Below are 13,147 nucleotides of genomic sequence, written 5' to 3'. Positions count from 1 at the left end.
TGAACCGCTTTCTCAGGATTCCCCAGTGCCATCAAGCCCTCTGCTCCTTCACCAGGAAGAGCAGCCCCGCACCTTGCCCCAGGGCTGTCCTCCCCTGGAGCCACCTCCCCAAGCAGCTTGCGGGAAGACATTATTTGGTATGAGCTCATCGTTATTGCACACTTCAGCCCACTTGTAAACACACTAAACTTCTCTCACCTTGCCTGGCAGAACTGCCCGCTTGCTTCTACCCACTCCGGTGAATCTGCCTCCAGACTGGTCCAGGACTGGAGAGAAATTAGAATAGGATGCAAGACAAAGAAATACAAAGGGAATTCCCCCCTTCTTGTTTTCAATAGGGACAATTATCTTCCTTAAAATTAGCTGCATCCTTTCTCCCTGAAATGTTGTTCAGCCTGTGCATCATTTTTTCAAGCCACCCTAGAATGACAGCACACTCAGACAGGCCTAAGTATCCACATGTGTTGCAAGACAACCAGCAACAAAAGATTGTTAGAGCATGAGATAACAATCAGAAAGTAAGAAAATAGCTCCTAAGGTAAGTCATTCCCACTGGAAAGTACAATATCTCTGGCACGTTGTCGCGTTCCTACCTGGGAAGCTGCAAAGCCACGTTCTCCAGTTCTCCACATCCAACAGCAAAATACCACAGGCTGACCTTTCAAGAGGTGGGGGAAGTTATAAAATCAGCAGAATTACCATCTAAAACAGAGATTCCTTTTAGGAAGAGGCCTGTTATCTGAACAGCATCATACAGAGAAATAGGTACACCTCAGACACAGGTTTCCCACGCGGTTGAGAACACACAGAACACAGACTTCACTCTTGAATAGGCATTGACCAGAAAGTTACATGCAGCTCAAAGGGAAAAAGTAGAGTTACAAGTTATTACAGAATATTTTCTTGAACAGTTAAGACAAAGAAAAGGCACTCCCCACTTCTAAGGGGCCAGTTACAGTTTAGTTTAAATCCAATTTTTAGTTTGTGGAGGGTTTTTTGTTGTGGGTTTTTTTAAGATCCAGAGGAAACATACTAAGTACTAAAAGGTAACAGCAGAAGGACTTGTCCTGAAGTCTGCCTGGTGATTTTGGAATTGAGCTAGAGACTACCTTTTGAGCAGGGTTGCTTCCCATCTACTCCCATTTTGTGTTCTAAATTTAAGGGCCAAGTACCAAAACATTCCTTGACAATTCTTCCGATGTTACAAACCTTTTCATTAACAAGCAGATATAACATTCCTTTGTCTAGGATACATAGTTCTCTGAGAAATTAAAACCTCTGAGCTGGCACCAGCAAACTTGTTCAGCTAGAACTTATACTTGTTTTGTTAGCACAGAACTTACAACCATTCATTGCAAGGGAAAAAACAGCCAGCAACACTAAATAATTTGCTTACCATTAGTTACTGTAGGCATTTTTATTACATTAAAAAGAGCAGCCTTGCTGGCAACCAAAGAGAAAAATTAACCAACCGCAGAGTAGGAGCTTCCTGAAACATCAGTGTCGTAGCATGTATGTTATCTGCCAAAGGACATGATGAATCCTGGTAGTCTCACAAAAGTTTTCAGTGTTGTTGAACATTCCTTCAAAGCGAACATCATGAAAAAAACAAGCAAACATTTTTTACAGTTATTTCTCCATTTCTCTTTTCTCCAGAACCATGCCTTTCCAGAAAAGGCCTCACTAGGACTTCTCAGATTTTCAGACAACTCTTCTGGTAAGAAGGCTACACCATTGCAGAATTCAGTTTTTGCACAGAAGACAATTAGTTGTCAAAGACTGATTATGCTTGAAGAAAAGGTAGGCTTTTCCTTCTGATCACTTATTTTTATTAAGTGTAGTAATCCAGACAATCTGATTGAGGAATTTCCCAATACACTGATCATTAGAAAACGTGCTGTGGAAGGAATCCCCACGTACTTGTCATGTTTAGTATCCCCTCCCTAGCCACTTGCACCTGGCTAAGGGAAATCCAAGTAGCCCAACACGACAATTTTACCTTAGTATCCAAAAAGGGAGTTTTAATTGATTAGCCAGTAGTGGTAAATAAATAAAGCCATAGATACCACATCATTCATCCCCAACTCCCATATTACTAGTGGTCACAGTCTGAAAACATAGATGACCATAATTAGAAGAAAAATAGGAATATACATAAAACCAGCTGTCTTAGACAGCCTTTTTATTAAAAATGGATACACAGACATAGCAGCATTTACAATAAAGAGTTTTTAAAAAGGCATCAAGTTGTAAGCCAACCATTTGAAAAAGAGGCTTTGAAAAGTTGTCTTCCACAGTACCCATTTGTCAACAGGGCACACGCAGTATGACTGCAGATCATCCAAAGGACAAACCAGCACAGCAACTCATCTAAACTTCAAGCCCTTTTTCTGAACAGTTGGTCACATCAAGCATCACCCTCCATAGCAGCATTTGGAGCACTCTTCGGTGTTCTTTTAAGTGGCTGGTGTACTTGATCCATTTCTTTAAAATATTTTAAGGTTCAATAAAAATATTCCAAATAGAAAAGTTCTTCTGTCACAAAAAGTAAGGTTTCCTTTTCAGATTCCATAAAAAGCTTATGAACTTCACTGGCAGCATTTCCATAATGGAGCAGGAGTCAGAACCAGCAGAACAGGCACTTGAGCAAAATCCTCTGTCAACAGTTTCTCAAGTCATATTGGCTTCAGTCCAGAAGACTGTTTCTTACCACTCTGTGGTGGTGTAAGGACACCAGTGGGGAAAGGTGAAGTCCTATTTTGCTCAGCCAATATGGCTTGTTTTGCTTGAGCTTTGTCCTGAAAGCACAGGAAAAGGAGGGAAAAAACCAAACCACTTTATTTTGTTACATCTATACAACAAATCAATATAATTCAGTGTTCTATAACTCAATAGACTGCTAATCTGGAAATTAGTATCTGTGTCTAACCGCCCTATCAGCAGCAGGTAAATCACGCAGTACACAGTAGTTACTAAATACAAACCCAAGAGGTCAGTAGTAACTTTTGTAATCCGATGATCAGCATTATGGTAATTTTCAAGAAAGCAAAACTCAGAAGCAACTGAACTGGAAGAGCTTTAACTTCTACAACAACTAAATAACCCAAATAGAAAAATCTCCAATAATTCAGGAGTAACCACAATTTGCTGGACAAGATTTGGACCCTCTACAAGTTTCTCATGCTAAAAGCCACTGTTGCTCAACTTGTCAACCACTAATGTCACATAATGCTTACAAGAATGCCCCACAAGATCAGCCTCGAGTGATCAGTCTGTTCTCTTTTTAATCAGACAGGGTTGTATCACTTGTATTTCCCATAAAGAAAGGTCTAACACACAGTATTTGAAGCATCTCAAACTGAGTACCGAACAAGTCAGGTGTCTGTCCCAAAAATTTTGGAACTGGAGTACAACCTTCTGCTTTTGTCACTTGCATACACTCAGTCCCGATCTGATAATGCTTCACTTCAGTTTACTGTATGTCCTAACTAAAGGAGAAACAACATATGTGAGACTTTACAGTCAGCTTTTGTCTTCATTAGACATACATACCAGCAAGTCCAAGCTGTTTATGTGCGTCTGTATATTGTGCAAGTCTTCAGGAGCTATACCTCTAAAGTGTTTGAGTTTGGAGCTTCCTACTTCCCTTATAGCCATGGCAAACGGGACCATCCACTTGACGCACTCCTCTATCTCACACCATTCATAACCTGGAAGACAAGACATATGCTCATCTGCCTGAATGAAGACTTTACGTCTGTAAACACATTAGACTTACTTTATGAATGCCAATACCTGAAACTTTCTGCATCAACTCAGATGAGGAGAAGTGGTACAAAGCAGAAGCTGCGAGTACTCCGTATGTATATTCCAAGCAGCCAATATCCAGCACACAGAGATCCAAGAGCTATAAGGCAACAGATGTTTAATAAGTCTATCATAAGAAAACTTATTTTCCCAGGTGAAATAGCGTTTGAAGGAAGAAATCAGTCTTACCTCTGCTATTTGTACAAATATTTGCTGTGGATATTGTGGCAGCAATACCTCATAAAGCTCATTTAAATATGCAACTTGCATGTAAATGTTTAGCCATGATACAACTGTCAGTGGATTTAAGTTCCAATTAAGAGCCTGAAAGAGTAGACATGCACGAGACTTCAGATTAATAAAGAGTTCCTAAGTTAAACCATGCAACTTTATTGAAGAAGCTGTAATTCCAGTTTATTGAGGAATCTCCAAAACACACAAATCTAATCCTCCTGGTGATAGGATAAAGTAACTATTCATTTTTTTCTTTTAATATGCATATACTGGTGGATGCTTAAAATCGCTTGTTACCTAGAGAACACTTTTCTAATTAGAAAGAGAAACTGTGCCTCTTAGCAGCACATAAGATTAACTGAGGTTCTCAGCTTTTAGTCAGATTATGCTGTATGTTTGAAAAACTAAAGAACTAATTCCAGTTTGATATATCACCTTCATAATGATCAATTCCATACTGAGGATTTCATCTTCGGTACAAGCTCCATCTGTAACATAGGCAAACTGGTGCAACTTTGGTGGATAAATTTCCTGAAATACAAGATATTAAGTATTAACTTGTGGAATAGGTTGTAACTGGTCTCAGGTGCTAAGGAAAAAAGAAAAACCCACCACTACTGCAGCATTTCAAAACAGAGGGTGGAAAAGAACCAAGCCTCCATCCTAACTCATGGTGTTCTACTCTGCCTTTCATAGACACAGTTTTCTTGTTTGACCTTCCTGCTCACAGCCTTCACCTTTCACTTTTGAGAGTTCAGTACAACATGCATTATATTTGACTATAGCACCACTGAGACACCGAGAATTTTTACACATCCTGGAAAAAAAATAAGACACCTTTTATCCTTTGCTTGATATGAACAGACTGAAGAATAATAGCACTCTTAAAAGACAAAGAGCAAGAACCTAGAAAGCATTATGCATGTGAACAGTTCAATTTGTTTCAGTAAATAAAGAATAGCTCAGACTATCATCCAGCAGGTACTCCACGGACAGAATTGCAAGTGGTCTCTGTGTACAGCAGACAGCCAAAAACTCATTTAGCAACTGCAATTGAAAACTTTGATCTGATAGTCTTTTCAGTGGTAGAACAAATCTAAACAGATATACCATGATGTTAGCTAGTCTTAATTTTAGCCACTTCTAAAAAAATTAGAATTTTGAAAAGAAAATATTTGTCTTCCAGCTGAAAAGTCATAGCAACAAACCCGATATAAAACCAAAATGCATCCAGAGTACACTAAATGTGCAGTCTGTCCATTCACATCTTTAAGCTGGAAATACTAACCTCAAGCTTTGCTGCTATGAATAAAGAAGAGATACCAATAAGCTGCAATAGTGTTTTTACAACATTCTGTTGTGTTGTCATAAACCGATCAAAGAAATCTTGTGCTAAATAAAAAGTTTCTCTATGAAGCTTGTAGACTTCACAAACCTGGAGAGACAGAGATTACAAGGGTCAAGAACAGCATTAGAGTCAAAAACAGATGATACAGTTGTATTAAAAAAGCAAGAGCTAGACATAAAATTCATATTGGCTTTCTGCTTCACTGCTGCTGCGAAGGAACATGTTAAGTAACAGCATGAGTTCAAAGTTTTCTTTGACCAAGATGATTGCTGCTACAGTAACTCCAAAACCAGAGACATCAGAGGGAAAACCATTTCAGGCAATGCAAGTTCGTGTTCTAACAAAGTCGGAACATCGGTTCCTCACTTTTGCAAAGATGCATCATTCCAGCATCTCAGAAAAGGAAAATTCTCACAAATACTCCAGCATTAAGAGCTACGACTATGCCACCAAGTCCTCTAAACAGTAAAAAAGATACATATGGACAGAGCTGTAGTACATTCTACATGCCATAACAGATAGCAAAGTTGAGACACATCTGGTCTCTAAGCCACCACACCTTCCTTCTCAGAGTCACCTTCATAATCAGTGGGCAGCTTTTATCCACAGTGTGACCTTAAAAAGCTTATATCGTGGAGCTTTAGGGACCAATCAATTGTTATCCGCTATCAGTCTAAATGATTATTCAGAATATTGCCAGTTTGTACGCCATCAATTCAATCAACTGTATATTCTTGAAGTTTGGTGCCACTGACAGACTTTAAGATGAAGACGAGTGTTTTGTGACAAATGGATTATGCAAAGATCATGAAATGTACTTGTGACAGTTATTAGTACACTTCAGCAAAAGCACACATGAAGCACTCACAGGCATGGAAAAGCTTACCTCCATCAGCCAGTCTAGAAGGATTGTTCTCATTTTAGGTTGCAAGAGAGGGTGTCTTTGCATATAAAGTTTATCCCTCACATATGTCTCTTCTTTGTTTATCATGTTTTTCCATACGTCCTCTCTGTTTGCCCAGCTAAGACAGATGAATATGTTTAGTTTCAAATCAGAAGATAGAAGGAAGGCAGACAAGCAGCAGCAAAACAGCACACTTACCCTAGAACTGGTAACGGAGAAGCTCTAGTTGGAACGGCACTTAGGTGTATAAAGTGAGGGTAATCAACACCAACGGGATCATCATCTTTATCCGGAGTAGGAATCAGCATATGGGCATTTTTGGGAATGTTATTCCAGGATGGCTATTGAACAAAACACGAGATTTTACACTGTGCCTTTTTAAATAATTATTTTAGCTGTGAATAGAAAACAAGATAGCGGCAAGCAGCTATGGCAGAAACTACAATTACCTCTTCAAACTGCACAGAACTGCAGAGACAGGGAGGCATCTCTATATGTCATTTTGTTCAACACCCCTGCGCAAGACAGTGGCCCCGGACCACGTCCAGATGGCTTTTGAGTATCTAAGAGTGGAGCCTCCACAATCTCCCCAAGCAAGTATGCCAATGTTTGGTCACCTTCACACTAAAAAAATGTTCAGAGGGAACCTCCTGTGCTTGAGTTTCTGTCCACTGCCTCTTGTCCCACCATGAGGCATCGCCAAACATCACTGAGAAAAAGCCTAGCTCCATCTTCGTTACATCCTCCCTTTGATTATTTATAAAAATTGACACAACCTCCCCAAGCCTTCTTTCCTCCAGGCAATACAATCCCAGCTTCCTCAGCCTTTATAGGAGAGAGGCTCAGATCCCTTCATCATCTCAGTGGCCCTTTGCTGGACTCTTCCCAGTATGTTCAAGTCTCTCTTGTACTGCAGAGCCCAGAACTAGACACAGTACTCTAGGTGTGGCCTCACCAGTGCTGAGTGTCAAGGTGTTGCTTATTTTCACAGCAGAGAAAGTTTGCTACTAAAGCTGAAGACCATTTACCCTGTTGTTCTTTTGAAGGTTCACAACTGTTTCACAGAATAATATCCGAGTCTATTGTCACGTTGCATTTTGTTGTTAAAAATATTTGACAGGAAAGCAAGATGCTTGCCTTCAGGTAAAGAATAAGCAGAGGTAAATTTAAAACCCAATTTGTAATCGTGATTATAATTATACAAATAAAAGGTCAGGATTTCTGGTAAGGAATATGTAGACGCGACACCTGCAGTTGTGGTTCCATGCAAAGCAACCTTGACAACAACCACAGCAAAATAGTTGTTTACAGAGTTTTTACTCATTCATCTTGCAGTGCTAAGACGAAGAAGCAAAGCACTTACGATCCAATTGTTTTCAGAATAAAGCAAGTACAGGCTAATCAATTGCCACTAAAATATCAAGTCCACCACTTAATACACAGAACTTTGTCAAGGTCTGGAAACATCAGAGGCCCAACACTTCACCCATCGTAACCTTCTATTTGAACCAGAACTTAAGTTTAGGTTTACTTTTCTCCTGGCTAACTCTGTTAAACAAGATCTTGGTATACACTTCACACAGCCCTCCAGGAAAATACTACTTGTTTTATTTTGCAGTAGAATACTGATCCAGCCCCATGTCATCATGCCTTAGCAAATTGAGATTTGGCATTTCTGCCCAACAGTGCAGTCAGCCGTCTTGCTGCAAACTGATCTGTTCTGCAGCACTAAAAGGACAGAACTCCCCAATGGGATTCTTAATGTGTTTGAAGGAGAGGAAAAAAAGAAGAATCATTAGTTACTAACAAGTAAAATGCTCTACATTAAATTTTGCCTCTTACAATGAAGCTTCCACACCTATTTTTGCCCTGTTCTTGCTACAAATGACATCACTTTCCAGCAAAATGGCTACCCTCTAGCACCAGCTTCAGAAACAGAAACCACTGACTTGAAGAAACAAAAACCACATTTTGCAGTTCACTCACAGCTAAGGCTGCTTTGTACTTTGAATAACTGACACACAGATGGGTAGATTTTCTTGGCGCTCTACATGCAAATCTAGCACAGCTATGTACTCAGCCATGCCATGGTTTAATTTGGGTGGGGAAGGCAAAAAGAATAGCATCTTTATCTTAAAAATTACAGATTCCTTACAAACTTGAAGTTTGAATAAAAGTGTCACATCAGCATTGCTTTAAGTTAATTTTTGTCCTCCCTCAAAACTAGACTTTAGTCACTCTTTGTCCTCCAGAGTGCATGGCAAGCCCAGCTGCCAACAGCCTTTGCTGAAGTGCTGCCTTATCAGTTAATCAGCAAACCAACAGGAAAGCAGTACATTATATAATACCTGTTTGAAAGCTCCTACTACACTAGCAGCTTCTGAAGGACAGGGGATCTGCTCTACAGAAGGTAGATACAAACAAGGCAGCTACCTCAATACCACATTGCAGCAGCAACAATTAATTTGAGATTTCACCACCCCAATCTTCTACAAAGAAATATAATTCAAGGGTCAAGAGCTTTAATGAGGTGTTTTGGAAAGATGTGAAATCTGAGTTTTGAACTAGATAACACCACTCACCAAGATGAGTGGGGAATAGATCTTGATTTACAGAATAAGCATCTTGTTCAGACTCTTGAGACTTTAAAGCAGATTTCTCAAGACATTCAACCAGAAGTAAGAAACAATATCAAGAAACTGCAATATGTCACACTAACTGTAAGGAAATAGGAGCCACCACTGAAAAAAGAAACAGTTTAAGGTGAGTAGGGTATAGGGAAACCATGAAGCTTCCTTTGGGCTTGCACAGAGCTGGAAGCGGGAAGCTGCCAAAAAAACAACAGATGTTATAGAGAATCTGCACAGCCTGATGTAGAACACCCTGCAGTCCCAGGCTTGCTTCTGAGGCAAGTAAGAGCTGAGCAGGACATAAGCCAAAAATCAATGGGGAAAACTGCCCCTTCAAATATGTACGGAGCCCAGTGAGAAAGCTTGGTGACACCCACAGGAGTGTTCCAGACACAGGAATAGAACAATTGATCAGAGATACAGATCCAAGTCTCAGACCTGAGAAGTAGATACAGACTGGAGAAACTGACCTGAGGACATGAGAAGGCTTGTTAGGAGAAGCACTGCGAAGGGCAGAAGGCAGGTCACCAAAGAAGTCCATCAGACTAGGTACATACAGCTCCATAAAAGAAAACCCTTGAGTTCAGAGGTCTTTTTTTTTTTTTAAGCTATCATGTTGGCACACCTCGGTTTTCTGCAGCATGTCGTCATTCACTGACAAATCAAGCATTCACTTAGATCTTTTGGACATATATAGGCCAGACACAACATGGAGCAGGTAGCAACCACTAGGGTTATTGGTTACAGGCAGAGCCTTCAGTGAAGCAGCCACATCTAAGAACACAAGCTGTTGACACTCATGCATCCCAGCATGAGCTGGGAGCCATAAGAACAAGCTTCTGCAGACTGGGACAAGGGGAGCAGCAAGGAAAGCAGAGGAAGATGACACAGAACTGCATTCTAACAGCAAGGTCAGAGGATTTCCAGCACGGAAATCAAAGGCAGAGGAACAGAAGGAGGACAGCCCGTTTTGTTTCACCCTAAAAAAACCCAGCAGCACCTTGTAACAGAGAGATACCAGTATCGGGCTGATACTGCAGCTTAGTTTATCAGAAATAGTAAGACCTACAGTTCTAGTCGTTTTTCACTCACAGGATGCAACAGTTTGAAGTATGGCATAATTCTTTGCCATCAGAAAGGGATTCCAGAATTAGTAATTAGGAGAGGGAAGAGAATTATTGTATTAAGTTGTTCTGATTCTTTCTGAACAGCATGGGAGCTTCTACTACTTCTGATTTTCTCAAGAGTCTAAACACTGTCTTGCTCCAGATTTGGGACAAGTCAAGCTCTCAGCCTGGATACAGTTTACATTCTTTGTGTGTTTGTCTGAAGACCTTTAAGTTGTTTTTTGGGGGCTTTGTTTTGTTTTCTATGTTGGATCTTCTATAGATAACCTAGACTAGTTAAAGAACCTTTTTGGAGGATATTTTCAAACCAGTATAAGTGGAACAATTTGGCAACAGTAAGATTCTTGAAAAATCTAATCTAGTGAGAATTGATCAAAGCTATTTCCTGAGAGTTTACTCCATCTTCTTTTCACCTGAAAACTTTTCATCCAACTTCTAGACTCAATTCTCCACACTCAATGAAGGTGGCCATGAAATCTGTATCACAATTGCACAGATAACTCTAATTTAGTTAGATGAGTTTTGTCTTACACGAGCCTTGGAAGCCTATCTGTCCACAGAATGCAGCCAGAATTAATATGAGAGCTGCTAGCAGAATTACAGCAGTGCCAGTTCTCTGAAACCAAACACAGAATTTATGCAATATTCTGCTGTCACAAACCTGATGATATAGCCACCCTTTCATCACATAAAGGGTAACTGCATCCTAATTAAGAACTCAGGCCTTATGTTCAACACAAGCAAACTAATGAATTGACTACGAAGATGCCGTAAAGTGGGATGTGACTATGGTATTTCGCCTTGTGCATAAACTGGTGTCAGTAAACAATTTATTTGATGTAGAAGTCACATGGTATAGGCTACAGTGGATTTATAGCTACTTGCATTTTAGAATTGTTGTGCCTCAACAGAATAACTATCTCACTGGCTATCATACAAGCCTGCTATACTGCTGCTGGAACAGTAAACATATTCTCATTAGTGGCCCATGGCAATTTATATCAGAGAATAACTTGTGTCACACCATAGACCGGAGAGCTGCTGCTGTGCAGCCAAATGTTAGCTTTTTTAAACAGATCTGTAACAATCTGGCTACTTTGTCACAATAGAAAACCTTCTCTATGTAGGGATGGATACACAGGTACCCATTTTATTTACAGTTTCCAGCATCAGAGGGCAAATCCCACCAGTATCCTAAGCTTAACTTGAAAAAATCTCAGGTAAGTATTTTAGATGCCTACTGCCTAAATTATCTACATTTTAATTTACCTGTCATTCTTGAAGTAACACTGAATGGCTAACAGGCCAGGAACACAAGCAAGAACAACGACGACAAAATTAAAGTCTTTATCCACTTTCAAAGTGGAAGGTCAGTGTATGCAAAGTGTGTTTCAAGCTTCCGTCCAGTGTCTTTCTGGAAGAAGGTAAAATTGGGACCCTGTTGAGGGTTTTTTAACATGAACTTACTGTTGTGCAATAAACATGCACAAGAAGCCCTTGCTCAGCTCAAACAGAATGAAACTTTTGGTGAAGGACAGGCAACTCTTCCTTGTCAGAAGTGAGAAATTAGTTTAATATACTGCACAAAAGAAAGACAGAAGGGAAGGAGAGATCCCCTCATTAAATGCTCACCATTTGAGCCCTGCTTAATATGTTGACTGATAACTAGTATACACAGTTGCAACAAGCAGAGGCCATTCCAAACAATGATGCCCATCTGTTATGGTAGCACTTTAGTCTTAGAATTTCCAGCTGCCACTTCTGCTTAGATGTGCCACATTATGCATAGCCTTGTGTACCAAATGAGCATGGTCCGCACTGCCTGATCATGACGTTTGCAGCTTAAGTATCGCCCTGCATGTGCATTAACAGCCTGAAGTACTAGTGACAGTAACAGAGCAAGCCTGTGTGTGCATGCTGAAAAAAAAGAGAGGAATCCATCTATTTCAGAAAACGGGCCACTCTCTGTTCTGTTTAGAGTGGGCATCTCCATGTACAACAGCACCATGCTTTCCACACCATATACCTACAGCATCTCAGTGCCCTTCCTGTAATCTTTGAACCTAAGGGAGCAAAATTAAATTTAGTTTTGACTTTGTAACTCAGATCACTGTAAACATCTGATAAAACTGGCAATGGTCACTACTAGCCTCCCCTGATTTCCACAGCTAAGTAACTTTACAGAAACTGTCCATTTGTTCTGCAGAGAAATTAAGTCTACTTTACTACCCTTTAGCAACTTGTATAAACTTTGAAGGTCTAATCAGGAACCTCCTACTCTGTCAGTCCAATAATGACACTCATCAATAGGAATGAACCTGATGGTGGAAGGAAAGGGTGAGCTCTCCACTCTCCCAGGTGATACATAAGTAGAAACATGACTGCAAAGAGAATCATCTCAAATGATTATTCTGTTTGTACACTTAAGTGTCGTGTGATTTGGCCTGCAAGATACCCCATGTAAGCGCATGACTGTACTCTCGCAACTCTCTGCAGAGGTCAATGCAGAGTCCCTCTGTGTGGGTCTAAATGCTTATTAAGGCTTTGCAAGATGCACTCTTGCAATCCCAGGGCAGCTGGGTATCCTGAAGCATTAGTGTAATGCTTCAGATGAACACAGGCCTCAGCTCTTCCAAAAACTCCAAAGCAACCTGCATGGCCTGAAGTGTTTTGCACTCTTCATCAGCCAGGGTTGACCATTACTAAACAGCACGTGGTAGCTGTATATCCGCTGCACTATATTTGTAGTGATAATGAGGTACTGCAAAATAAAGTTAGGGTTAAGTAAGATGACAGGAGTATGATGTAAAGCCAAAGTGGTTACCTGGTTTTCATACTGCTTTTTTCTAGTCATCTCCATTTTGGCAATTTCTTCATCAGGATCCTGCAAGAACTATAGAAAGGAATATATAATTTCAGGTGTACAAACCATGGGACAAGCAACCCTTGGCCACCATGATATACACCCAGTCCCTCAGGATGGCAGCCCCACAGCAGACCACCGTCCACCCAAGACCCAGACCACCACATGGCCCCCGGCCACCCAACAAAAGGAGAGGAGGGCCTGAAGGCTAAGCCCGGCGGCAGGGCAGGCGCT

General features: G+C 40.5%; 1 protein-coding gene across 1 annotated transcript; it reads right to left on the bottom strand.

The window, feature by feature from the left end:
• Positions 1-2,235: 2,235 nt before the first annotated feature.
• On the bottom strand, positions 2,236-12,937 carry CCNE1 (cyclin E1). Its single transcript, XM_010138776.1, has 9 exons — positions 12,875-12,937; positions 6,492-6,634; positions 6,276-6,411; positions 5,330-5,476; positions 4,477-4,572; positions 3,997-4,131; positions 3,796-3,907; positions 3,553-3,710; positions 2,236-2,798 (listed from the first exon to the last, which is right to left on the bottom strand). The coding sequence occupies exons 1-9, from the start codon at positions 12,908-12,910 to the stop codon at positions 2,676-2,678; spliced, it is 1,086 nt and encodes a 361-aa protein (XP_010137078.1). The 5' UTR covers positions 12,911-12,937; the 3' UTR covers positions 2,236-2,675.
• Between the last annotated feature and the right edge of the window lie 210 nt (positions 12,938-13,147).

Source organism: Buceros rhinoceros, unplaced genomic scaffold (genome assembly GCF_000710305.1).
Source record: "Buceros rhinoceros silvestris isolate BGI_N320 unplaced genomic scaffold, ASM71030v1 scaffold2056, whole genome shotgun sequence".
In the NCBI taxonomy this organism is placed as follows: Eukaryota; Metazoa; Chordata; class Aves; order Bucerotiformes; family Bucerotidae; genus Buceros; species Buceros rhinoceros.
This window is presented reverse-complemented; position numbering and strand designations above follow the sequence as displayed.